The sequence below is a fragment of the Dromaius novaehollandiae genome, chromosome Z, assembly GCF_036370855.1.
Source record: "Dromaius novaehollandiae isolate bDroNov1 chromosome Z, bDroNov1.hap1, whole genome shotgun sequence".
Lineage (NCBI taxonomy): Eukaryota > Metazoa > Chordata > Aves > Casuariiformes > Dromaiidae > Dromaius > Dromaius novaehollandiae.
Genome location: NC_088132.1, coordinates 48,560,075 through 48,587,700, shown reverse-complemented (window position 1 = coordinate 48,587,700; position 27,626 = coordinate 48,560,075). Strand labels below are relative to the sequence as shown.

The following is a 27,626-nucleotide window of genomic DNA, read 5'->3' as shown; positions in this document are numbered from 1 at the left end:
AAAGTTTTTCAGGTGTTTATTACATTTAAAATCCTCTTTCTCCCTCTTTTCACTCCCTAAGTTAAATATTTATACGAAGTATGTATGTGCTTGCGCACATTTGACTATCCCTAGAACACCTGAATGGAGTTATGTGCCAGTCTTGTAAACTGCCAAAATCAAAGCATTGTGTATTAGTTGTGTGATACATGTGCTCACAAGTGTGAATCTGTCTGACATAAAGCTATTCCTCTTTTAATAAATTGACCCCTTAAAAATAACCAAGCATATGAATCTGTCTGTATGTACACTGCTTATATTTCAGCCCACACCAACAACCAAAACAGAACCTGGAAAAACTGCACAGTCAACCAAGGTAAGTACTCATTTTTCACCTTTGGTGAGTTGTTGTATTTTGTTTTTTGACTGACTTTGAAATGACAAGCTAAATCCTTTGCTACTACTGTGCCACATGAAACTGCTGCATGTGTAGAGAGAAACATACCTGTGTGCAGAAGAGCTCAGGACCTGGCAGGTATGGAGATGTGTTGTGGGAGAACAGCCAGCGTGTGTTAGCACTTTGCAACTGCTTAAGAAGCCTTCTGGTAACCAGTTTTAAATCCAGCTCGTGCTTAGTGAGGTTAAGTGCAGGTAGGAAGAAGTGGAGAAAGCTGGTGTTCTTAATTTTTCTGGATAGTTGATCTGAGACATGATGTGGGATTTGCTCAGATATCAATTGCAAACTCTGGGCTTTTCCTCTGTCATTTGCTGTCATACTGGTTTTTCTTTAAACACATGATCAGGAACCCAAATTGACTCATACGTTTTAGGGAGGATCGAAGTTCCTTTTCCTTCCCTTTTTACCACTCTCTTTCCTTACTTATCCCCACCCCCAGCCCAAAGAGAACAGAAAAACTTACTGGAGGCTTTTAAAGAAAAAAGCAATTATCATAAGTGTAAAAGCAAGCAGCCTTCTTTCCCCAACAAACAAAAAACCTCTCCAAACTCAAAGCATGAAAGCAAAGTTATTTCAGTCTTAATTTGCAAAAGGGAGGGAGGAGGTAATTGGGTAGGAAGCCATAGTTTCGCAAGAGTACGTAAGAAAAGTTGATTCCCGTTTTGTTTTTGAGTAGCTGAAAACATAATTTAAAATACAATTAAGTATAAGTGACTGGTGGAAAGTACTGTAAGCATGTTTTTGCTCCTCATACAGTATCTAGCAATGGCTGTACATATGCCAGCTTCTCTAGCCAAATATGAACTGTGCCTTCCCCTGTGAATATAGTTTGAAAGAGAAATTATTACTGCCTCCTCTAAAACTGCATTCGGGGAGGGAAGGTTATACATAGCTGGCTAAAAGTAAAGCAATATAAGAGCTCCTTAAAAGACCTTCTCATTTTCAAAGTATGGTCGTAGTGATACAGCCTTGGCTTTCACCTTTTCTATTAAAGTAAGCCCTATGTAGATAAATGTTTAAAGGATTGTCCACTTCAGAGTGTATATTCTAGGCAGGAAGTGCACCTTCCTTTATGTAGTCTGAGGGAAATAATATTCCCTATCTAATGACTTCCAGTCGGTCAGACTGTTTATTTGTAGATATGTTTATTGAACTAGTCTAGATCCCATTCTATTGCATTGAGTGGTGGTAAGGATAAATGATCTCAAATTTTTATTTGATGACAGCCGACAGACTCTCAAACTAAACAGCCAACTGAAGGGAAGCAAAAGGAAACCAGTGATGTAAGTTATAAAGTTTCTTTTTTTCTTTGGGGATTTCTTGTGGTATTTTTCTTCTTTCTCTCTTTTGCTAAAAACAAATGAATAAACAACAGCCCAAAAAGTATCTAGTAGCAATATGTTTATCTCTATACAGGGAAAAAGCCAAACTGGACCTTCTGTGACAACAGCTTCTAAACCAAGTAATGCAGGAAAAGGAACTACAAGTCAAACTGATCAACCCCCACAACCAACCTCCACAGAAACAGCAAAGGTATAGTAAAAGTAGCAATCTAGGTTTTATTATTTATGTTATTACAGGAGATAGAAATCTATAAATCAAGTTCTCTCATGCTGGATAGTGTAAAACCAAACTGGGCCACAAAAATCGCAATGTAGAAAAACTCTGAAACTGTGCTGTTTTTCAAAGTGTTTACGACAAACCTCCTTTGTGCTGCTCCAAAATTTGGGACTTCGGAAACTTCAGATTTTGTCTGCTACTTAAATAACATACTGAATATACCAATTCCAGCTTACCCATGATAGCATTAATGGATAAGCATAAGCTGCAGGACAGATACAGCTGCACAGCTAGCTGATGTTGGTAGTATGCACTAGTCGTTTGCTGATCTTGATGTGCATCCACCTTTTTGTCTTCTTCGCACATCTACTTTTATTGGCTAACACATTCTGGCTGTTAGCCAAACAAGTCACATTAAGATTCTTACTTCAGTTATAGGCCTGCTTAAGCCTGTACCTATGTATTACATGTTTGGGGCTCCCCTGTCATTCATGCAAGCTTTTTGCAAGTTCCTTGCAGGTGCTTGGGTGCAGTTGATTCTTTGCAGCTTTTCCTCTTCCCTTTCATTACTGAAAGGTGAACAGATAGGACCTGCCAGTCAATCAAGTGATTTTTCAATGTTTTTTCTATATGAGCACTGCCATAGTGGAACTCCTTTATCTGTGGAGTGTTTTGGGCATGTTTTGTAGTAGCAATGTGTGCTCCTAATGTGGACAGTCAGCAGGCTAGCGTTTTGCAGTGGGCAGCCCATCCTCCCTGCCTGCAAGACTCTGAAGAAAACTGGGAAGAGATAGGTTAGGGAAAAGGGGGGAGGGAGGAGGTCATTTCAGAGGGTGAGCGGGGCAAAAAGCTGGAGGAAAAATGTGTAGCAGAGTCAGAATCTGGACCTTTTGGACATCTGGTCTGCATGTGTCTGGGTAACAAGGCTGCAGTGACATAGAGGACTTCTGCAGCTCTCCTACCACTCAGATTTTTTTGCAGTAAATGAGAATGTCAGTAATGCAGAAATCTCCTTCCTGTCTTGATGTTGCTCCTAGCATGCACCTAATTCCCTGAAGCAATAAGTAAGCAGTTTTCAGTCTACCTATTTGAGCTGTATCAATTGCTGATTTTAATGCTATATTGAGAACTACCAAGCTTCAAAGCAATTCGGGTGTAAATGAAAGCTTTTTGAAGAGACTTGGAAAGGGCCTCATAATCCTTTTGCACTGCAGACTTCTTTTACTGGCAAAGTAAAAGAAAGAGGTAAAGTTGTTAAAATTGCACACTTTTTTTTCCACAGCAGAATTACTCTGGGAACAGAGTATATCTACATAGTATTGCAGGTAAATGGTGAGCTCACTCTGTCCAAGCTTCTGGAAGCTATGCAGATTTATTAGTCTATTGCTGAGTCCGAAAAGAATATATGCAGCCTCTGAGTTGGACTTTTTAGCTTAGGCTTGGTTTTATCAAGCAAACTGCAGCTACCCATCTTCCAGACCACTCAACCAGTAGGTAGAACTAGCCTATATCTGCTTTTTGTGGAAGCATAGATGAACAGGAACAATGGATATACATAGCAGAGTGGAACATCTCTGTTTTACTTAGTTCTGTCTCTGGAATTTTTAACATATAGTCATATAACATATAATAATATTAATAATATTATATAACATATAATAATAATGCTGTCTCATACTTTTTCTCTTATTTCTCCAGGCTAAGTCTGAAAATAAGTCCGTATCAGGTAGTGCAGCTGTTGCAGGTGCAGCTGGTGCCAGTGCTGTTGCAAGTATGGCTGCTACAGCTGAAGAGTCAAGCACTGAGGTAAATATATAAATGGTAGATATAATCCCAGACAAATGCTTCCCTTGTAAAAATGTCTGTCTGTAATACTTCATTTTCAGCAATAGTTTCATCCATTTTGCAGCATAAAGAAACTAAGCTGCAATTGTTGAAGTATTCCTATGTAGTAGTTATGTATAGTGGTACTAGTTACGTATAGTGGTGAAGAACTGCCTGAAAGAATACCTAACAGAATACTGGCATCCCATTTGTGTTTTATCTAATAGGAGTTGCTTAGAATCACTTTTTACTACGTCTAGTATTGCTATCAACAAAAAGCTAATTAAATTTCGCCTTCAGTCGTATTTTTGTAAGAGTGTGTGTGTGTGTGTGTATGGGTATATCAGCTGGTATATAAATAGAAATAATCTTGTTACTGACATTGAGGAAGGAGATTAAGAACAATTCTCACTGAAAACATTTAATGAATGTTGGACTTGCTCAGAACAAGCTTTTGGTTTTGTTTGCAGGAGTCCTCTACAAATTCTCCACGTGATTCAAATTTTGATTTTCTTTGCACAGAGTAATAACTTCTATAACCCTCTGCTTATTTTTTAGCCTGCTATGGATGAATCTGCACTGGATAGCCTAATAGATACTCTAGGTGGACCTGAAGAAGATGTGCCTACTAGTCCAGTTTACACTGGTCCGGAAGTTACGGTATTTTATCTGTGTATATATATATATATATTTTTTTTTAGAAGATTCATTCATCTCTAAAATATGTGTATGGTTGCTCACTATTGCATTGATCCAGTGGTTGTCACTTTTGTTTGCGAAGAAGTAAAATACAATTTGCACAGCTGCAGTTCAGCATTGTTTTTAGTAACACAGAAATTATGTCACTATGTATATATTGCAGCAGAAAACAGTGAAGTGTCAAGAAAGTTCACTGCTCTTTTCGCTGACTTCCAAGCATGGTCTCTAACAGATTTACAAAAGGCAATTATGGAGGCTTAAGAGAAAGATAACCGAGGAGCTTTCATTGCTACTTGCAACACAGCAAAACATTGAGAATTTGGGAATAATGCATACTTTTCCAAGTTTGAACGTAAGAGTTACATAAGGAAGATTAAGATTACTAGCTCAGTGCAATAGTCACCCATGATAAAAACTTCAGAATTTATAAATATTTAAAATTCAGTCTAGGTAGAGTAATATGTTCCATGGCCTGGGACATCAAAATGACTTATATTACTGCAGAAGGAACCTGACTGTGGAGATGCAGAGTTTTGCTAGATGGCATCTGCTGTTGAAGCTAGTTGAGGTGCATGTGCGTGACACTAGGTTCTGAAAGACACTATCTGGTCATGCTCCAAGACTGGCCTTCTGATCTACCTATGTTTTCTTTCCAGAAGTATCACTGTAGATAATTCCATGTTAGAAACAATAAGCTGTTCAATAAACAAAAGTACAAAAATATTAATGTGTGCATTCTTTTCATAGGAAGCTATTTCTTCAAGATACTTAGAAGAACTGGGTAAACGGGAAGGTAGTCTTCCTCCAGAGTATGTTAAATTGTTGAAGGTTCGTGAAGTGAACAAAATAATTCTTTGTGCCTGTTTTCTTCTTTGTTGTACATTGTCGTTTCCCATTCACCGCAAAACTAATTCTTCTTTTAGAGCAAAGGGGACGGCAAAGATGAATTCCCACCAAAACCAGATGAACGATCTGAAGTAAGACTTATTTTTTTATATTATAAGGTGAAAATAAATCAATGTTATCATTGGATTCCTCAGAAAATTAAAAAGTCTTATGCCATCAGAAGTTCCAGGAAGTGGGAGACAGCCCTGGGGCTGCCAGATGACATGAATACTGATAAAAAATAATAGGATTTAACACAGATTTTTTTTTTAATAAATAAATAGAAACTTTCATGACAATGGCTGAAGCTGAAACAATTATATCAAATGTTTGTTGATATTTTGGGCATAATAATGGTAAGATAGGAAATAGTAGCTATGTGTGCAGGAGTCTCTTGGTAATGCCTCTAGCAAAGTCTACCCGAATTTCTGTACTGAGCAAGATCATTCTGTAAGTCAGTTTAATTTCACTGTTTATAAATTTAACATATAAAAATAAAAGTTTATCTAGAAAAATGCATCAACAAATGAGGGGGAATATGTTTATTTTTTTCTGTGACAACTCAAAATTGCAACAGCAACATGTGTTTATGAGTCATGTGAGTAAGCATGGAGCACACTTGGATTTTAAACTGAGTTTGACCACATTGATACTTGAGTTTTAGTAATTGTAATCTAGTTTGCAATTTCTTGCTCAGAAACCAGTGACAGATGATGAGCTTGCAGATGCCCTAGCATCTGATTTTATCTGTAGTACTGCTTCTACTGAAGAAAAGAAGACAACGGTGACAGAGGTATTGATTTTTTTTGCTATTGCATACCTTTATTGCTGTAAAATATTACCATTATTATCTTAATACTTTACTTTAAAATTATCTTGACAGTTTTCCTTTTTTCTTTCTTTTTGCAAACTTCCCTGTAATTACATCTCTCATTTCGCCCATGTATAAAAGAAGCCAAGTAAGGAAGGAGAAATCGTACAAGCAGAATCAGCAAGTTCCGTCAAAAGCTCAGCTCCTCCTAAGGAGAAGAAAACAAAATCAAAAGAGGTATAGATAGTCTGTCTTTGACTAGTTAACTTCTAAAATTGCACATGTTGTAAATACATTTTGTATTGTATGTGTGCCTGATTTTGTAAAGATGCTCATCATGCTCATTTTCAGTTGAAAATTCTCTTTATCACAGGCAGTATTGGAATAATAGGAATTGCAGTTGCTCAGACTCTAAGGAGGATGTTCTGCCTCTTAAAAATTGGGCTTTAATGGGTCAGATAATTCTGCTTCAGGATTCCTCTTCAAGATAACTCTTGTTGTTATGACTGGAGGCAAGAGAGTATTAAAATTAATGTGTTTTCTTAGCTATGTGAAGCTTTTTTAAAATGTGGGTATGATACTGTTTTCTCATGTTTTGGAGATTTTTTCTTTTTCCTTTCTAGAGGGAGAGTGTGAGCTTGTAATTTCTAGGTTTGCCAGTTCGAAGAATATGGCAATTGTATTATGCAATACTGTTCTTTCTGTTTTTTCTCTCTCTTTAAGAGGAGACTTACTTTGAGTCTGTGCTGGTTTTGTCGCAGAATTTGCCATATGCTGCAATCTGATGTTAAGAAAATCAGGTGAAGCCAAGCAGAAATGACCCATATGGTGGTGGCTGTTTGCCTGAGCATCGTATACAGCATAAAAGATACATATAAGGTAAAGCCTGTGTCATTTTATGGAAATAAAATGATTTACATGTTTTCTTAAACACAGGAAATTAAAGATGATGCAATGGAAGCTCTACTTGATACTCTTGGTGAACCTGAACCTGAACCTGAAGAAGATCTTAGCACTATTGTAGAGGTGTCAGAGGTATACATTTTATTTATTTGTTTTTAAAGCATTTTTCAGAATCCCCTATGGAGTTCTGGTTCCTTTCTGCTAGATACCATACAAATGTGTAAAATAATTAAAAAAAAAAAAAAAGTGACTTAGATATGAAAGTCCTAAGAAATGTCTCAATCTAATATGATTAAGAAAATCAATAAATTAACAGTTTCCAAGGAGATACAGGTAGGATAGAAGATAGTCGGATATTCTGGATAGTCATCTGTCCTTTTTAGTTTATACATGCATATGTATATACACCATTCTTTGAGTTTGCTTTAGTTCTTCTGTTTTTTTCCCAAGCATTGGGTATAATTTGTAACAGGCTTTTCTTTTGTATGTTTACTGTTTGTTTTTTGAATAACCTTTTTGTTTTCTGGTGGGAGTTCTCCTTTTCCTACCAGGCCCCATTATTTTTCTAATTTGGCTCTGGTCTTTCCCTCTGTCTCCTCAGGTGTCTTTCCAACAGTTTGAACGGTAGTCCTATCTTTGCATATTAAACTTTGGCTTTTTAGTTTAGTTTTGTTTAGCTCTGTCCTGCCTGACTAGTCTCACCTTTTTCTTCCTGTCTTCACTTATAGCTCAGAGCAGGCAAATGACAGGAGGATAGCAGAAAATGAGTTGCTGCTAAAGGAAGATGTTGGAGCTCAATTTTGACAAAAAAAGAGTATGTTGTATTGCAGATTCAGTCAGTCTGGGCCTTCAGATAATTTAGTGGATGCATTGCTTCATGAGAGAGGTCCAGAGAATGAAAATCTGTTTATCAGTAGCTCCGGTAGACAAAAGATTCAGCGTTACAGCTTAGGTAGTCAAAGTGATGTTAGCCAAGGAAATCTGAGGACTTTGTACACCTCAAAAAGTCTAAAAGTAGCAGCCATGAAGTTAAAACTCCAAACAGTGTCTGCAATGGTTTAGAATTTAAAATAATGTAGCCATAGCTGCGCATTGTGTTGATCCTTAAACAAAGATTATTTTAGCAGAGAAATTTGATATTAATAAATTGAGGAACTTGAGTATCTTTGATATATATAAATAACCTGATGCTAATACTTCTTCAAATAGTAGGAAGAATAATCTTGATAGTGAAGTTGAGTGTGTTTTAAATTTTCCCTTGAATTTCTCTAAGTGAATGTTTTTGTCCTTTCTTTTTTCAGGTAAAAGCTAAAGAGAAAAAAGAAAAAAAGGAAGGAGAACGTGATGATACAATACCTCCAGAATACAGGTTAACACCAGAGTTGGTAAGTTTTTCATCTTTCCATTGCCCTCTAAATAGGGGACTGTCTCCTTCACCCTTTCTGGTGATGGATAGGGGATATACATGGGGAGAATAAATAGTAGTAGTATTCAGTCTGCTGCTTTTCCCTTTTGGTGATTTCTGTATCTCCAGGTTCCTTCCCTTCCTTTGAAGGCATAACTTGATTTATCAGATATCCTTAACAAATATCAGATCTTCCCAGCTCCCACATTCCTTCTCCAAGAATGGTGTGATCTATTTCTTATATTAAACCTCAATGTTGGAAAATGTATCTCTTTTTAGAAATGCTGCTGGGTATCCTTTTGTGATGTAGCCTTGAAACACTATTGTAAAGTGAGATCAAAATTACACTCAGTTTTACAAATCGTCACTTGAGATGATGGAGATTTGTTCAGGGTTAACCAAAACAGTAATAGAGCTGAGATCTGTTTTCCATGCAGTTCTGTTTAGCTTACAGAAGTGAAAGTTTTTGCCATGATTATTAGCCTTACTGATGTTAACAAAGTTGCCATATAACTGGCCTTGCTGGAGCTGAATGTTAATTCTGTTTTGAGTGGAGCAGTTTTACCTCTCTGTTAGAGATTTCAAGACTGCCTGACTACAGACCTGGGATTTAACCCTGTTTTAGTTCACGTGCAAAAGTTTGTCTTTTGCACTCAAAGCCTGTTTTACTACTGAGTTAATTCCTGCTGTATATTGATACTGTGTTGTGCCAAAGGAGAAATACAGTAATGAACAGTGTTTTCAGACTCTTGGCACCTTTGTATCATGCTGACATTACAGTTGTTTTCTTACCCACTTACCAGGCCATGTAAGAATTGTCTCTGTGTAGGGGAGCTCCTGTTACGGTGTCACTGATTCCACCTTGTGTGCCTCGCTTATATTATTGTGCTGGTGACTGCTGAGTATAGCACTTCTTATAACAATGGAAAGATATCAACAATATTTACATTTTTTACTTTTAGGATAAAGATGGAAAACCAATATTACCAAAACCTGAAGAAAAACCTAAGGTTAGAAAACTGACAATATTGTAGGAGTGTGAATAGATACCTTGTTTTCTCTCCCTCTGTCATCACTTCTCTCTGTGCAATTATGTAAGTCTCTTAATCTTATATGTTTACTTCTTTGCACAAAGCCCAATGTTCTCAAGTGCCAACTGGAAGCTTGTTTTACTGAAATTCACTGATGGGGATTAAAGAGCTCATAGTAGGAAAAAGAAATTACTCAGACATTATGGAGTTACAGGAAAGACTGCTAATGCAAAGAAAAACTGTAATGAGAAGTTAATGTAAGGTTCCCTATAGAAATCTACTGGAACTGTCAAAGGATAGAGAGAAGTGAGACAAGGAAGTCTTTAGTTTTCTTGACCATTTCCTCTAGTTAGTCATCAGATGATAAGGAACTCAACTGGAAAGGAGGAAAAAGCTGCTGTGGACATTTTCCTAATCACAGAGAATATCTCGGATTTTGCAGAAGTATCTCCGTCGTGGCCCAGAAAGTGCAAAATACATTGAAAGAGTTACAAAGGCTAATTGAAGATACACAGGAAGAAGGCAAAAATTAGGAAAAGGAACTGTGCGCTGAAGAGATGACAGGCTTCACTTTGGAAATACTTTGAGTTGAGGAGTGCTATCAAAATATCTGGGCTAGAACTGGAAAAGTACAAGTAACCTCTGTTCTTCTGAAACAAGCATGAAGGTCAGGCCAAATCAGAGTGAGAATGAGACTCTGCCTTGTTAACAGAAATAGGAAGTCATCTGTGTTATTCAAGTTTGAAATATGGAGAAATGCAGACACAGTGATGAAAAGACTTTAGGTATTTATAAATCGGTGACCGTCAGATCTTAGATATTTAATCATCTGGATGGGTAATGTATGAGAGACTGCACAGAAGAACACCTGCCAAACGTCACAAGGAAAAAAAAGAGGGAGCGGTTATGCTCTGAGGGAACCAGACACTAATATTAAATGGTAAGCCCTCCAGTTTCACAGGGAGGCAGAGAGAGAAGATATAGATATATAGATATATAGATATATATATTTTTAAAAAAATATAGTCCTCTGGAAGAGGAACATAGTATGAGTTAAAGGGGGCTAGTTCCTAGCTTGTGTAATGTCAAATACAAAATCAGAACAGGAGTTGAGCTCAGGATTGTGAGATCTTGAACCAAAAGAATTAAGCAATTAGCAGGAGAATATTGCCATGCTTTTCTACCCAGTATCAATCTGAGACACAAATGTAATTGATTACGTGTTCTTTAAGTGAATCACAGGGGTATCTTAAGAAATATGTTGAAGGATTTTTCTCTGAACTAGTTCTCTATAATTTGAGGAAGGCAGCTTTGAGCAAGATGTGTTTGTCAGTAACTGAGAGCTGTGAAATCAAAAGCAGCAGAATAAAAAAGTGATGTCAGTAGTTGAAAAACCTTCAATCACTTGTGATTTCTTTCTCAATCCCTGGTGAATAAAAATACCATCATCCTTATGATTTCAGCTAGAGTTTCTATTCATTTAGGCTTTGATTCTACATACTTTCAAGTACATGCGGCGGGATTACTTTTATGAATAGAGCTGTTAGGCCAAAGTGATTTTTTGGTTTAGTGGTTTAATGAGTAACTCAGTAGTCATGAAATGTGGGGCTTCGTATGAGACTTTTATAAATACTTAAGGGCCTTGACAGATGATGGAGGAAAAGTGGGAGGGGGAAGTAATAAAAGAGACTCTCCTTAGGAGTGGCATTTTGCATATTATGAATTTAACCAGGTAGGCTGTGCATAGCAAGTGAATGGAGATCCATGCTAGAAAAGACTTAAACATTTAGATGTAGACGTTAGTTTGAAGGGTCACAGGAATATCAGTAATAGGTGATAGAATAGGGAAATAAAACTGCATTTTATTCACCATTTCCTGAAACATTCACAGTACAAACCACTGAGCGTCAGCAGTCACTGCGCAAGCTAAAAGAACTTTCAGATGACTTCGCCTCTGAGGGGGATTGTACTTCTGTTGAAGAAAGGAAAAAAATATAAAATGGGAGAACCAGAGTCTGATGGTGCTGCTTCCCACTACCTATGTGTACTTTACACTCGAAGTATTATGATTACATGATGCTGTTTATAGTAAATATTAGCCAGTAAATATTAGTATTTTTTTCTAATGAAAAAGTTGCATCTTCCTTTTTATTAGCCCTGTAAACAGTGTGTTTCTCCTAATTTTATGCACTGTGAAATTCATTCTGTTTTGTTGTCTATAAATATGGAAGGTTATTTCTGTATAGGGCACAAAAGTTTGTCCACCCTCTGAAAAGTTGAGATATAATCCTTGGGGGAAAAAAACAATTAGAAAAAAAAGCCATAAGTCACCCATGCTACATGTGTCTTTTTTTTGCAGCCTTTGAGTGAATCTGATCTTGTTGATGAATTTTCAAAAGACTTTGCCCGCCCTGCACAGCCTGCAGGACAATCCAAACCATCGAAGCCCAGCAGCATGTCTGAAGTATGTCTCTCCTGTTTGGTAAAAATGCTGACACTGATAATTTTGCTAAGACTGGATAATGCTACTGCGTTTTTGGTTTTTTTTTTCTATTGCTTTCAGTGGAACATGCAATATTTCAATTATTGTTTGTGTTGAAAACTCTGGTTGGCGTTTAATATTTACTTGAAGGACTTCCAGCTTTAAATTGAGGCCTTCTTTTTCTTGTTTGTGCGTTATTTAAAAAGCCATTCAACAGGTACATTTGGGTTTATTAGCACAGTCAATAAAATGCAGTGCATTTGTTCTGTTTCAGAAGCCTTTGGCTCCTGTGCCTGCAAAAACTACTAAGGATGAAGTAGTTCCTCGTGCCACAGCTTGCACTGTGCAGTCTTCAGCTCCTTCAGCTGTTTCTTCAGTGAGTAGTTAGCCAGTCTCAGCTGGTGCTAAAGGAAAACTCAGTGCTTTATTTATGCAATGATACAGCATATTGTCAAGGGGCTTTTTTCAGTAATGCATGTTCTTTCTCTGTAAAGTTAGCCATATAATAGATCTCTATAACATATTGGCACTTCTTGTAGTAAGGTGATAAAGATTATAATTACTTGATGCTTAACATCTTGAATATTTTCCATTTAGCTAAGGAGATAGAAGTGCTCTTTTGCTTTCCACTGCATGAACTAGCTGTTGAACCACATGTGAACTACGTTTACTGTATGTCCCAAGAATTACTGAGAATTTGTTCCAGGGAGGTTTTTGAATGAAGCTAATGTGTCAAAGGGAACTTGGTACCTGTAGTCCTACCTTTCTTACTGGTTTCAGTAAGAAATGAAACTGTTGCAGAACGTGATTGTTAAAGAATTAAGTGATGTTAGCATAATTAAAGTCAATCTGCATCAGTCTGTGATTGGGAGGAGTAAATAAAGATCATCAGAACACTGTTAAATTCCTAACTTGATAGAATCAGGGTAAGTCCACAACATATTTTTTAGTCTAAGCAGATGCCCTTCATTTAAGATACAGGCCACAGTTACAGGGTTGAAGCGTAGGAGCTAGCTGATCAGACTGGGTCACTAGTTGGGTGACCTCTTCAGATTCCTGTGGTGAATTCTTAAGCCTGGCAATTCCCAGCAGAGGCTGAGTGCTTTACAAATAATATGGTACAAGTCAAATACGAACTGAACAGGGAAGGTGTATGACCTTAATAGAGCAAGTCAGGCTGACAATTGTCGTGATCTCTTCTAGCCTTTAATCCTTTAAGAGAGATGCTGTTTGCAAACTTAAATACTGCAGTAAAAGACAAATTCTACAAAAACCTGTAATGTCCCCACTTAACCCTGCAGAATATTTTAGCTGTAAATGAGTCTCTGGAAAGAGACAGAGCGTTTACAGAGCAAAATCTCTTGAACTGAGCAGATGCCAAGTATGTGAAGACAACTGGGGAGAGAGGCATTACAGTTTTTTACTTTACTTCTCAATGTTTACCTTACTTAATGTGTGGCTAAAGGTGATAGTATGTCTTTGTGAGCATGTTGCTTCAGCTGCAGCTGAATTCCAAACTAAGAGCCCAGTTTGACTATATCAGTACTCGTACAGGTTGGTCACGAGGCAGATGAAGCATTGGAAGCCTTGTCTAGTAGTCTGGGAAAGAGGGAGCCTGACCCAGAAGAGAAGAAACCTGCTGTGGATAAAGTTAAGGTAGAAAAAAAAAGATCAGACCTCAAGAAAATACCTTGTCGATGTAGTTAAATTCACTGTTGTTGTATTTGCTCAGGCTAAAGAATTTAGAGATAATTTTTTCACTATTTTAAAACAGAATTTACTTGTGAAACCAAATGTGTTCTGCTTAGAAAGTACTCGTAGAATTTGCACAGTGAGTGCATTTTCTTAATTGCTTTTCACATTGTAATACATGATTTCCCTTCAGCCTCTGAAAATTGCATCTGCTTAGTGTCTTAGTGCTGAGGCAAAGCAGAACTAAAATGCACATTAGAAGTAGCACACAGTTTAGCCTTTTTTCAAAAGGAACCAAATTTATGGTGAGTTGTTTAAATTAGGGCTAGTATATGAAAGTGTTTGGGTTTTTTTTTTCAGTGACTATAATTTTAACAGGGAGCCCTATATCTTGAAATATCTATATTCTGTCTTGTGGGATGCTGTTCATACTCATAATCTGAATGCCTCCTTTTGCAACCCCAGGCCAAGGGCCAGATGGTATCAAATGCAGTGAAAAATAGGGGACAGCTATTCTGGTGTACTGACACTCTGTCAGCAGAAAGTGTCCAGAGTTGGCTTTATTACCTTTTCTTAGTTGTCTTCTTCCAAGGCAGTTTGTGTGGGGTTAATCCTTTATGAATCTGGCTACCAATTCCTCTTTTTAGCCTTTATTTGTATGTAATCCAGATAGCTGTTGGGTACATTTCAAACAAAGTGAAGAATTAAGGCTCAGAGGTACAGCGCTGTTTTGTTGTTGGTCAATGCTTGTCTGTTTACTTAACTCTGTTGATCTTTATTGAGATAGCTAGAGCTACTCCTGATTTATGCAGGAGGAAACAGGCAGAGAAAAAACAGGTTGAGAAGTCAACCCGTTCTCAAGAGGGCTCTTTTAATTTGTTGAGATTTTTATTTGGCAGTTAGACCGGATTAAAAAAAAATTAGAATCAGTAGACTGAAGACATTGAAAACTTGCTCATATCCATTCCTGTTGGGGTATGCTTAATTTTTTTTTCCCCCTCTTAGGAGAAAACCAAACAGGAAGAACGCAAAAAACTGGGTGAAGATGAAGAAACAATTCCTCCAGAGTTCAGATTAAAAGAAGCAAAAGTAATTTGTTTAATGCACTGCATTATTCTTACTTTCCTTTCATTCTTCAGTATATATGGATGAAGCTGAAGCTCCATTTTATTACTGAATGTTGGTGTTTACTTTAGGCATTTTTATACCATATAAAAATTGGTGTTTGTAGTGCCTGAATATCTGACATCTTTCATTAAATGCCTATATAGGCACAGAAGTGATTTAAATACAGGTATCTACCCATAAATAATTTTGACTGAGATTAATGCACTGGAAGTCTTTCATTAGCTTTCTGTGTTTTAGAAAAACTTAATGAATTGTGATTGGTTATACCTGTTTAAAAACATTTCAAGTTGGTATTTTTACAAGCATCACCACATGACTCATTTGGCATAAACAGGTTGCTTAGGTATAACCAAGACTTGCACAACACCTGCCATAGCTGCCAGTGTGAGAAGATGCAGCCTTCCTGGACTCTGCATCTAGGATTATTGATATAAAGCTGAAAGTTGAGAATTTATATATAAATTGTGCCATTTTTGTGGAAACTGAAACACTAAAAAGGGGAGCTCAGAATCCCAGATTTTGAATTGCTTTTTGGCACTCAGCTATATTTTTAAGTTACAGGACCTGTATTTGTGAATGACATTTTGGATAACAGCAGTATATGCTAGAGGTTACTCATTAGATCATTTTTCTGTATAGTAATTACTTGTCATTCTGTGAATTCTCTCAGAATACTTGTGTTGCATGGTTGTTTAAGGACTGCTTTTTAATGTAAGGGGCTCTGTCTTTTGTAGGATAAAGACGGAAAACCGCTCTTGCCAAAACACGAAGAAAAATCTCAGGTAAGTAAGTGGATATCCAGTTGACTGTTTTATCCATTGATTACTTACTCAAACGTTAGTAAGGTTTCCCAGTCTCTACTTCTGAAAGGGAGATATACCATGGAGTTGTTATCTCGTGACTAAACTATACTTTTAATAGGTGAAAAGGCTTAAAAAAGTCTTTTTTTTTCTGTTCAATGATAGCCTATGAGTGAAAATGATCTTGTAGAGGGTTTGACAGAAGGATTTTCCTGTTCTCCAGCCCCTTCTGCACCTGCACCAACTGTAATAAAGGTGAGTATACTTGATTTCTGATATTCTGTTTTATTTTCAAGTTGTTTCAATAATCTTGATTTTTTTTCTATGTTTTCCTTAAATTTTGTGTAAATTTTCTTAAAATTTAGTAAATAAAAAGCAAAAAAATAGTTTTCTTACAATAAATAAAAAAAATAGAGACCAGGACTTTAATCATGAGGGAGGAAAAAAGATAAATTAGTTGTCTTATCTTTTTACCATTTGCTTGCATTAGCAATGCTTAGTAGTTGATATTTTAGAAGTGATATTTAGGAATATAGACAAGCGTGCTGGATTCACTTAGCTCCTCCTAAATAGTGTTTTTTCCCTTTGACTTCAGCTAAGCCAGGGTTTGACCCATTAGTTGAGATGGAAGATAGAACGTGAACAAACTGAATAACGTGAACATACTAAATAATTGCGCAGTGCTTCTCAGGAAGGGGTTTTATCTGAAATAGACTGAGCTTCTAAGAAAAATAATATCCTAGAAATAAACTGTATGGGCCTTACCTATGTTTCATGTTCACAAGATTTAATAGGTATTTTTTCCCTTTGTGCTCTCTACTGCCAACAATGCTGTGTCTTGTTTCAGAAAACCAAGAAGGGTAAAAAACCTGCAAATTCCTCTGAAGTTGTCTCTGCTGCTACAGTTTCTTCAGTGCACTCAGCTGCTCCTCCAGCTTCTACTTCCGTAAGCAACGCTTTCTTTTGATCCTTAGTTCCAGCTCAGATCTGAGTGATGAAGGGAAACGGGAAGTATGATCAGACTGGTTTTACCAGTAGTGTGTGTTGTAAGATTAAATCATTTTTTGTTAATACAGGCTATTGGGGGGGGGGGGGAATCTTTCTCTGTTCAGCTGAATATTAAGACTGCTTCATCTGTTTGTCTGAATTCCATTTAATGGTGCATTTCAGTCTGCTTTTGAAAACCCATCACTTGGGAGAAGTGCCCTAGAATCTCTGTGTGGATTCCTCCAGAATTGCAGAGAATGTGAGAGGATTTGTGCATTTCATTTATGGGTAGATGCGGATAGTATCTATCTGCAAATGATTTCATTTTTAGGTGGGTTGGCCTTTAACTGAACCACATCATTCTTTTTGTGGTTAGCTAGTGACTACGTTTCAAATAACGGTAGCATGGTCGTTGGCATAGTGGCAAAGTCATCTTTGAAGCCTATAAAAGAATGAGTTCAAGGTTAATGGTGGGACAGGCAGCTCCATGACCTCCTTTTCAGTACCAGGAGAGCTTTCCTTGCTTGCATTAAACAATAATGTTGCAGGTCTCTTTCTTTTTCTTTCTTGATCTGTGCAGTGAGAGCTCCCTCTAGTGTTTTCAATATAATTTGAGAAGTGAATATAAAAAACTCGTCTCACCTAGGTTTTATTCTGTGTAAGGTCTTTTTATTTTCGAAACATTGTTTGAATAAAGCTTGCATGAATAAGCAAAAGACCATACATATTGAAGATAAAATATTTTAATTCAGTTTTAATTCAGTCAAATTTAACTTTAAAAAGTTTGAATTTAAAATTTTTAAATGTTTTTAAATTTAATGTAAAAGTTTGAATTCAGACTGACACTTGCTTAACAGCTAATCTGAACTGATATGATGTTTGCAAAATGAATGGCACCTACCAAATACAATCTTCTTGTAGAACTGGCTTCATTAGATCAGTTTGGCTTACATGTAACAAAAGAAATGCGTTCAAATCAACTCTGTAACCTCTTCTTGAAATTATATGTTCTCTAGGTCTAAATAACCTGTAATTTTTTTCCGGTTATTATCAGTGCATTGCAATTACAAAGGCGGAGTTGATTGTTCATTGTTTGCTGAAGTTAACAGTTCATTAGTCAGTATTTATTTTAGCTTGATGAACTAAATTATTTTTATAGCTGATTTGCTTTTGCAAATACATTTATACTTTGCTAGGGAGGAAAAGAGATGGATGAAGCCTTAGATCTCCTGTCTGATTCCTTGGGACAAAGAGAACCTGACCCTGATGAGAACAAACCAGTTGTGGATGAAGTAAAGGTAATAAAAGACATTCTGAAATTTGTGCTGGCTGAAAAACTGAGATAGTTATTTTATAGGGTTTTTTTTTTTTAAGTAGTATACTACGGTATCCCTTGTAGAAGTACATGGCACATGATTTTCAGATACAGGACTAAGATTACTAGTAAAAGACATACTAATTATCGTACCTCATGTAGCCATATTAATCAGTTCTCTTCTATGCTTTTGCTTCTCAGTGGATGCTCTTGAATCAGCTGGATTGTTTGTGAGTTTTGTGGTAAATGTTGAATTAGTTAATACATCTTAGATATTTTGAGGTCATAGTGGAAAAGTTAGGAGAAATTTGCAATAATTTCACTTCAGTGCCTTTTGTTATAGTTATTCTAATTATTTTTCAGGTTTCTTCCTTTGTTTCTAAAATGAATTTTATGGCCTTTTTGTCAAACTTAGTTGAATTTTATAACTTCACAAACATCAAGTTTATCAAAAGACATGTTAATTAATTCAGTTCTGTTCTTTCACTTGTTTATTCCTGTTTTTTTTTTAAATTCAGTCTTTCTCCTTATAATTGTATAAAGGCCTTAATTTAAAGCATTCCATTAAGCATGAAGGTTGACTATAACGATGATGCGTGTTTAGCCAAAAAGGTGAAAAATTCCTGCTAATAAGAAAATCTCAGAGAGAATTGGATGCATCTCTGCATAGTAGTAGTGCACTGTAAACCAGACTACTTAAGTTAAAGGACATTATTGGGGAAAAAATGACCATAAGCTGCCCATAATTAAATTTAGGCTGGGAACTAAAACGATTTTTTTTTTCTAATCTCAGGACAGACTTCCAGTGCGGAGGTATTTTGCCTCATTATGAAAAGGTTTATACAATATGGTTACAGTGAGGTTCCTTGCTGCAGCAGCTCTTGATGTGTGAGATCTCAGTGACTTTGGTGCCTCAGTGGCAATGTAGCTATAGGAAAAGAGCTTTCTTTTTGTGTTGTTGTTTTTAAAAGCATGGAAAATATTCATACTGGATTAAATATCTCAGCTTACAAAAAGAAAGAAGAGTTCCATAAAAGAGTTCCATGTTTTTTTACAAATACAAAAATATTTTTCAACAATATGATTAAAAACCCACTTGCATGTAAACCAGTTGTTATTTTGGCATGTTCCTTGTACGCTTGTCAGAAATTAAAGCAGTATAAACAGAAAAATAAACCTAGTGTGATGAATACTGCCCTCTTTGGGATACACAGGAGCTTGTGGTGCCCTGTATTTGAAACTGTCTCTGCCTGCCAGATCTGGTAAGAGGTGTAGGCCACCCTCGATCAGTTTGGGTGTTAGGTGGAGAAGCACCATCTGTTATGCCACAGGTGCTCAGACAGATTCATGGCGAAGATACCCTAAGAATGTCAGTTTTGTGTTTAAGCTGCTGCAGTGCATGGATGAGCTTCAATGTGGAAGTGTAGAATAAGGGGTTTTTTTTTTTAGTTATATTGTTGAAAAGCAGAACTGACAGTTGACCTAAGTGTTTTCTTTATGTTGTGCTGCTGCTGTGTATATATATTTTTAACTTATTAAATGTGTACATCCATTGACAGCTAGTAATTTAGAAAGTTTTATACATGTAATATGCTCTTCATGGTGGAATAAATATATGGTTACTTCCAATAATTCTGAACTTTTAATTTCAAAAAAGGTTGCTGTCCTCATGTATTCAAGCTTAATGAACACTCTAATGTATTATTTGCTAATGTTTGTAGCATTTCTACTAGTTTTTCAAACTTTGATATCATACATAATAGAGAAGAACAACCTGTAACTATTGCAGTTGCTTATTAGCATCTCAAATTATCCACAAAAGAGATCAGTATTAAAGTTGTTAAAAATTAAATACTTTCAGGAAAAGGCTAAATCTGAACACAGAGACAAACTTGGAGAAAAAGATGATACTATCCCACCAGACTATCGGAAGCTTCTGGAATCAGGTGGAGAGGTAAGCAGAAGCCTTGTTAGTTTTTATTTAGCTATCCTACTGCAATACTAGAAGTTTGTACATATGAGCCAGTCTTGCCATCTCTGGAATTCAGGGAGAACAGTGGAACTCAGTAAATATTTATGTATTAGGGTTTAGTATGTGTACTTAGAATAGGTCTCCAGATCATTGTATACATTTGATTTAGGAAAAAAAAAGAAAAAGAAAAAAGAAAAAAAAGGGGACAGTTTTAGATTTGGGTTCTTTTTTTTTTCCGAATTGGGTAGTTTGAACAAGTAAGTACTTTGAACCAACCAATTGCAATCAACAGAAGCTGAAGATTCAGCAGTAGAGGTTCCAGTTAAATAGGTGCAATATTGCAGGTGCTCAGGAAAACCAGGTAAACAAATAGGGAGACCCCATTAAAAAGTCTGCCATTATAGTCTCCTGTGAACAGGACATATTTGTACGCTGTGGATAATGATGCTTACTTGTTCAAAATAGTTTTACATTTGGAGCAGGGAGCGTTATACAGATTATCTTTATGAAATACTTACAGGCCTATGGAACTCTCATTCACTGTAATGAGTCACTGACAGTGACTAATCTTGTCCACCCAGAGGGAGCCACAAGAAACTATTTTTCCAGTAGAAGAAGTATGGTTACAAGGATAGAACGTGAGATCACAGACATGTAATCAAAAACACAGGTCGTTAAAATAGATTATGAAGTGGCTTTGAGATAGCCACATAGCATGAGAAATAAATTAGTTCAGAAAGGATTTCTTTTTTTTTTTGGTAATCTGTAAATTCCCAGTGTAATATGTTAGTACTTGTAGCCTAAAACTAATCTGACCAGCTCAAAAGGAGGATGAAATCTTTCTTTTTTTCAAGGGTAAACCAGTAAAGCCACCAGCAAAGGATGGTGTGAAATCCAAGGAAAAAAAGGTAAAATTTATTATATTTTTGCGCTGTATTTGTTCCATCCTTTGTGCTCTTTTTTTTTTTTTTTTCCAAAGTGGTGTTGCTGTAAACTCAAGGCATGATTTATTGCAAATTCCCACATATACTATTGAATGCAGTGGGTAATTGTAGCAGTGTGGACAGTAAAATTTTTCTTAAGGGTAGCTGTTAATAATATGTGTAGGTTTTGTGCATAACACACTATGGATATTAAGATCCAGTATTCAAAATTTCCATAGTTTGGAACTACATGGAATACTGGAATAGACACTTCTGTTTTAACATACGTGTAGAACTATGAGATGTTTTATTAAGAAAAAGATGATTAAACCAGGCTTAAATACCTGAAAAATTAATTGGCTGTCAGGAAGTAGTGCATATTGTATGACTTCAGAATCATAATTATTGCAGAAGCCTACAGATGACTCTGCAGCTATTGATGCTCTATCAGGTGACTTTGATACATGTGCAAAGGCTCCTGCCACACCACAGCGCTCAAAGGTAGGACATTTTTTGCCTTCTTGCAAAATAAACATTTTTTTTGCTAATCCATGAATGTTCTTTACTTTTCTTTGTAATTAATGTTGAAATCTGGCCTCTTCGGAAGGTAATGTCAAGGTGTAATGATTGTCTGATTTCTTTAACAAAAGTTTGAAGTTTCTTCTTATATAGTAAATATTTGGGGAGAGGCAGGTTTGAGGTATTTAGGGTCTTTTAGAGAGGTAAGACAGGCTAGGAGACGTGAGTTGAGTAGGGAATTCTGGTAACAGATTTTGTATGGATTACAGTTTCAAAAAAAAAAAGGGGGTAAAGAGAAAGGCAGAGTTTTTAATGACTGCATGTACTAGCTAGGAATTAGGTTGGAACAGAGAGGCAGTTCAAGAGGGATTTTGCAGAAAGAAAGAGATAGAATTTGGAGAGAGTTTTCCTTATGTGTTAGGGGAAAATGATAGAGCTGACAGTAAAGAGAAAACAATGGATTGGAGAAGGTTTGTAGTGAGAAATGGAGCATTTATTGGTCGTGTCATCAACTTGAAAACAGCTGGCTGACTTCTGTCAGACTTCTTCCAGCAAAGTGTAGAGAATGTGAGGCTGTGTGAAATGAAGCAGTAGTGGTAGCTGCGTAGATTTGGAAGCCATCAACGTGAGGATGGTGATATATGTGTGAAAAAGGGTGATTGTGATGGAAAATGATTTAAACCAGGAGACTGATATCTGATCCATGTTTGGGTAGAAGCACTATGAGACTTGCTTCCTGCTTGCTCTCCCTCAGCCTTAACCCAGCTTTTGCTGCCTTTAGTCTGGGCAGCGGGAGAGGTCTTGTCTGGCTCCAAGACATCTGCTGTACCTGTTGTCACTGGGGAGAAAACTGCAGTCATCTTACGTGATTCCTTGGTAGAGGAGCCTAAGGGCACGCTGAGACGGTTTGTGGGATAGTGGTGCTAAAATCCTGGACTCCTTCGTTTTCTACAAGTGCTCAAACTGTAACTCCTTGTTAGCCATTTGCTCCCTCGTCTTGTAGGTGACAAACTCCATTCTACGCCCTGGTCCCTTATCTACAGGGAAAAGAAATGCTAAACTTTTTTTTTTCTGATGGTGAATACTTTTTTTTTTTTTACTCAGCTGGCTAAAGCAGCAGCAGTTGTCTCTACCCTGCTACTGACTCCTGCCAGTCAGTCTCTGCCGTGTTCCTGCAATAGTCACCTGCTTGCTTCCAGTCCCTCTGCACTGGCATGTCCTGTGAGGAGAAGGAAGAAACAAATAAAGCTTGAATTTACCATATTTTTGAGAAATCTACTATACTAATAGTCAGAACTTCATTCCCTCTGCCAGACACAATCATGGGAGGGTAACCGGTTCCCAAGTGAATTCTGAATTAGTTTCCTTAAGCTTATACTACAAAGCACCCAGTTAACAAAAGAGAATTACAAGTTTATTCATACTTAAAATGTTGATTATGGTCCCATTCTGTGCTTTTATGCTTACGTTTGTTGATCCCCTCTACCACTAAGTTTAAAAAAAAAAAGAAAAGAAAAAAAGAAATGAAAGAAAAAGCCTTGAAACTAAAGCTCAGATCAGATGCAATTCACAGGAGGAAATGACTCCATTCCTAAATAGCTCTTCCGACCACTGCAGAGCAGTAGAAATCTGCATATTCACCCATAGGAAAATATAGAACTAATACCTTCTGGTTGGCAGCAATGGAGGCCTTTTCTCGGTATGCCCATTTATTAATAAATAATAGACTTACTACAAATGTTGAATCGTTGCCACATAAAAATGTTTGGGAACTGTAAAAGCTAATTTTCTGGTTAACAGATTGCACTGTGTGAGTGAATGTGAATTTCCTCCAAATAATTTCTTTCCCCTTTCCCAGAAGAATAGTTGCTTGATGCATATATTTTTTGAATTTCTTCTGAGTCTCCTAGCAGTTGCTGGCATTATAGCATATTTTTAATCAATACTTTCTCAATACTATGCACACTGATCCCTTTAACCACACTCTTGCATGAAAGTGTGTGTTCAAACCCATCCTGTTCTAGAAGGGAATTCTAGATCAGCACAGCTATATTATTAGACCTAAACAAAACTGTAATTCTGTGTGTTTCAGGTTGAGGGAGATACGCATGTGTTAACAGTCACGACTTTGACAGTGAATCCTGAGATGGCTCATTTTAAACATAGTCATGATATTTTAAATACCATATAAGGGTGGTTTATTTGGTTGTGAACTTTAGAGCAAAATCTTCTGGTGCAATATTATTGTTTTGTACTAAACACAAAATCTGCCCAAATTTTTGTGTGCTTTCTGATATCCTTTTCTCCCCAGTATTAAACAAGGCTCAAGATTCTAGCTTTCTTTGGATTAAGGAAGTGATTACATGTATGTGCAATTGAACTCTCCCACATTAAAATCCACATCTAAAATAATTTGCTACAGGAGGTGTCAAGAAGGAGTGACCACTGATTCTCTGATCTGTTTGTAACTGTAATTATTTTGTTCTTTGGAGTGTAGGACAAAAGTGGAAAGAACACCACCACCACTGAACCAACCCCCAAGGAGGAAAGAAAACCCAAAGGTCCTAAAAAGGTAGGTTCACGTAACCAGATGGACAGTCAGGGTTACCATACAGCATAAATGTGAAGATGGGCAACTGGAATTTGGATTCATATTATCGGGGTACTAGTTTGCGGAAAGTTTTGCAGTAATAAGCTCAGTTTGATCCACTTAGGTATGTACAGGAGAGAAAAGCGCCCGTCTGTTTCAAGGGATGTTTGGATAAATGGGGGCTAAAAATCTTTCTTTCATGAAAAACTAGCTGGCGTTCCTGTGGCCTTCCACACAGGGGCTCGTGTATGTTCCACATAATGCTTGGACTCCTCGCTGTCGTATTTGCTGATCTAAGATCATCACACTTCACAGGCCTGGACTTGCCCCTGGATCCCCATCGTTTTTCCCTTCCATCTCTTTCTTTTTCAATGGTTTCTCAAATCTTTCCGTTTCTCTTACCTTGAAGAAACTGTTTTCTCTCCTGCAGCCACTGACATTGTTCTCTTTTATTTCCAAAACCCCATGTTCAGCTCTTAACAGTGATGTTCCCTTTATGAATTAAGCATAAACAAAAAATGCTATTATTTTGTAGAAAAATGGAGTATTTGGCAATTTTCAATAATAACGTCAAGAAAATGATTTTTTCAACCACACTTCTTCCTCAACCTTTTATCATAATTTATTTTAAAAAATGAATAAAACCCTACATATATTCATAAATAAGTATGTAGAATGAATCTAGTAGAAAAGGGAGGGTGGTAATTTCTTTAAAAGATGCATTAAAAAAAAGTGGCTTCCTTTTTATTTTTTTTTCCTTTTTTTTTCTTTTTGTGATCCAGACATACAGAAAATGGATTTTGGTAAAAATGGATTTAGGAAGAAACTTCTCCCATCAAGTTGTTCTCTCACTATCCTATGAGATAAATGCAGATAGATGTCTGAATCAAATGATAACATATCTGCTGTAGAAATTTCATGTTTGCTTTAAGTGATTACAGTGTAGGAGGGTTTTTTTGCACTATAAAATTGCTGCCCATTTCTTTTGTGTAACAACAGAACTGTTACACAGTTTTCAAGGTAAAATTGGGAGATCTTTAACTTTTATTCAGAAGGATGTGGTTTTTTTAAGGTTCTGAGTTGTGACTGGATTACTAGCATAGCATAGATAATATCAAGAAATAGGGTATAAAGGGGTCAGCCACAAACTTTGAAATAAAACAAGCAATGGAGGAAAAATGAAGATAAATATGCACAAAAATTTACAAGTGCTCTTGCTAAATTATCTGTATTTCCTGGGGACATCGTATTTATGTTTGAACTGTGACTTCATATGAGTGTCTGTCACTGTTTTATTTCAAATTTTAGTAAGAAACTATGAACTAAGCTATCTCATGCATCTTTTTCTCTTTAGGCAAGGGAACAGTCCTCCAGCAGCAAATCTGAGAAGCAGAAAACAAGCTAAACGTTAACATTACTGGGTGAGATTTCATGTCTATTCTCTGAACTACTATAAAGGCAGTTTGCATAAGCATTATTAAAGATAAGTCTCAGTGACACTCCTAATTAAAGGAAGAGGTGGCTCACTGTTAGAGAAAATGCTTGGGATGATTTTGAACTTCATTGTAGAGAATCCTAAGCAGAACGAGGCATGCTACTTTTCTCTCTTTCTGTCCCCACAGTTGGTAAAAAGTTACTTCCTTTAGCTAAATCTCCTTAAGTTCATATAATTTTAAGTATTCCAAGGCTTGACACTCCTGCTGCTTCCCCAGTAAGACCTTTATACAGAGTAAGTTAGACCGAGCATATTTCAACTGATTATTTTTATCTGTGGGACAGTGAGCTTATCATTACTTCTCTACCAGGCTAATTTTGCAACAGTGTCTAGAACAGATATTTAAAAGAAAAAAAAATAAAAAGAGAAACACAGCTAAGCTGATAGGTATAGCAGGTTTCAGTGTTCTGTTCTTGCTTAAATATAGTGCTGTTCTATACGTTTGTTCCACTATTACTGTATATTTCTTTATATTTAGCTTGATCATACCCTTAATAGAAGTGTAGGTAATTATAATATCTCATACTCATCACTTAGTTCATGGAAAAAGTCATAGCAGACTGCTAACCTTACTGTAATATCACTTTTGAACAAGACCTAATGGCTTTTGATATTACTTCTTCCTGGATTTCTTTCTCTCCCTGGATGTCTATATTTCTGATAATTCTTCTCAGCTCTATTTGGTTATTTTTTTCCGAGCTAATGTGTTTTATGCTTATCTTCTTTCATTTAATTTCTTTCCCTTTTTTTTCAGGATCTTGGCATATGATATTAAAAGACGTCTTTCTGCTGCTGGATAATTATTCCTGAAGAACAAAAGCTGATGCAAAAAGCATGTGGTTATTCTGGGTGGTTTTTGTACAGTGGTATTTGCTGGAGGTTTTTCATATTTTCTTTTTTTCCAATAATGGATTAAGATTTTTTTTTCTAGCCATTCATTTTATTATACTGATACATTTTGAATTTTTGTAGTTTTCTTCAGTTCTGAGAGGGAAAGGATGCTTTATATTTGTAAGAAATATATTTCATAAATTAATAGCAATGCCAAAAGAAAAAATTTGCAAACTTTTGCACATAATCTCCACATAGTGCCTGTAAATCTCAGAAGAGTTCATAAGTATGTGCTAGCATTTTTAACATTGCAGTGAATGCATTAAGAATTCTGGAATGTAATGAGCTTTAGTTATCCTCAGCCTGACTGTATGAAGTATTTCCTCAAGGCAGTTCTTGGTAAGAAACCATAGATTGGCTGTGGATATCTAAAGAATGAGAAACTGGTGATTAACTGCTTCATCAAGAGCGTCTAATTAAAAAGATAAATTTTGGATGATGCCTTAGGCATTGTTAAAACAACCCCAAAACCACTAGAAAAGAAGGAATTTTACTTTTTTACTTCCAACTGCATCTGTGCTGTTATCTCATAATTTCAGGAGTCTCAGGACTGATCCAAATACAAATCACCATGTACCACAGACACCATTGTTATCACAGAAGGGGGGGAAAAAAGGAAGGTACATGAGCCTTAACAGAGGTTAAAGAGAAACTCAGGTCAACAGGAGGACATTGTTGCACTGTTTCTAGACCTTGTCTCTGTTCCTCTGTCAGCGCTTCAGCTGGGAGTGCAGGAATAGAGCAGAAGTTCATGCTGCAGGAACAATGTAATATTGAGCTGGTCCTGAAGGGAGCGGGCACCAAGAGCAGGCAACCCCTAACAAAGTCTGCTGCGCGTTTACAGGCTTGTGGGATGGGACCTCAGTGTGCTGAGTTCCTCACTTTGTTTTCCTCTGTCTGAATTACTTGTAAAATACATTTTTGCACATCCTTACACCCATGTACTACTTCACCAGTAGTTTACAGAGGAAGGTAATGTTAGGGACAGTAACTGTAAGGATATCAAAATCTGACTCTAATATATAGTATTCCAGAGACAGCCCAAAGATTTAAGATGGAGGATAATCAGAATTTTGACTGTACTTAACAGTCTGTATTGAGAACCTGTGTCACACTAATAAAGTTTTTAGAATGTATTATGTTTGTAATTTCTTTCATCTTCTTCAGCTATTATCTGAATAGCCATTTAAGGGCAGAAGAGGAACATCCACCTTAGAAATGATTAAAAAATAAACATTAGCATATTAAAAGTGAATAATGCTTTTTAAAAAATCAACA

The 27,626-nt window shown here is 36.5% G+C and overlaps 1 protein-coding gene across 7 annotated transcripts in view; it reads left to right on the top strand.

The window, feature by feature from the left end:
- Positions 1 to 27,484, top strand: part of LOC135325170 (calpastatin-like) — a 62,079-nt gene extending 34,595 nt beyond the window's left edge. For 3 of the 7 annotated variants that reach the window (XM_064502909.1, XM_064502912.1, XM_064502915.1), the window contains 26 exons: positions 305 to 355; positions 1,663 to 1,719; positions 1,853 to 1,969; positions 3,695 to 3,802; positions 4,379 to 4,480; positions 5,267 to 5,347; positions 5,443 to 5,496; positions 6,102 to 6,197; positions 6,357 to 6,452; positions 7,152 to 7,250; positions 8,420 to 8,503; positions 9,486 to 9,533; positions 11,914 to 12,018; positions 12,311 to 12,412; positions 13,591 to 13,692; positions 14,734 to 14,817; positions 15,591 to 15,638; positions 15,822 to 15,911; positions 16,504 to 16,602; positions 17,840 to 17,941; positions 19,820 to 19,912; positions 20,785 to 20,838; positions 21,265 to 21,354; positions 23,865 to 23,944; positions 25,317 to 25,383; positions 26,212 to 27,484. In XM_064502909.1, the coding sequence (XP_064358979.1) occupies positions 305 to 355; positions 1,663 to 1,719; positions 1,853 to 1,969; positions 3,695 to 3,802; positions 4,379 to 4,480; positions 5,267 to 5,347; positions 5,443 to 5,496; positions 6,102 to 6,197; positions 6,357 to 6,452; positions 7,152 to 7,250; positions 8,420 to 8,503; positions 9,486 to 9,533; positions 11,914 to 12,018; positions 12,311 to 12,412; positions 13,591 to 13,692; positions 14,734 to 14,817; positions 15,591 to 15,638; positions 15,822 to 15,911; positions 16,504 to 16,602; positions 17,840 to 17,941; positions 19,820 to 19,912; positions 20,785 to 20,838; positions 21,265 to 21,354; positions 23,865 to 23,944; positions 25,317 to 25,374 (2,100 nt within the window). In that variant the 3' untranslated portion in view covers positions 25,375 to 25,383; positions 26,212 to 27,484. Of the gene's footprint in view, positions 1 to 304; positions 356 to 1,662; positions 1,720 to 1,852; positions 1,970 to 3,694; positions 3,803 to 4,378; positions 4,481 to 5,266; positions 5,348 to 5,442; positions 5,497 to 6,101; positions 6,198 to 6,356; positions 6,453 to 7,151; positions 7,251 to 8,419; positions 8,504 to 9,485; positions 9,534 to 11,913; positions 12,019 to 12,310; positions 12,413 to 13,590; positions 13,693 to 14,733; positions 14,818 to 15,590; positions 15,639 to 15,821; positions 15,912 to 16,503; positions 16,603 to 17,839; positions 17,942 to 19,819; positions 19,913 to 20,784; positions 20,839 to 21,262; positions 21,356 to 23,864; positions 23,945 to 25,316; positions 25,384 to 26,211 lie in introns of those variants that run through there. The other 4 variants (XM_064502910.1, XM_064502911.1, XM_064502913.1 and 1 more) reach the window with 4 other exon arrangements.
- The last annotated feature ends 142 nt before the right edge of the window (positions 27,485 to 27,626 follow it).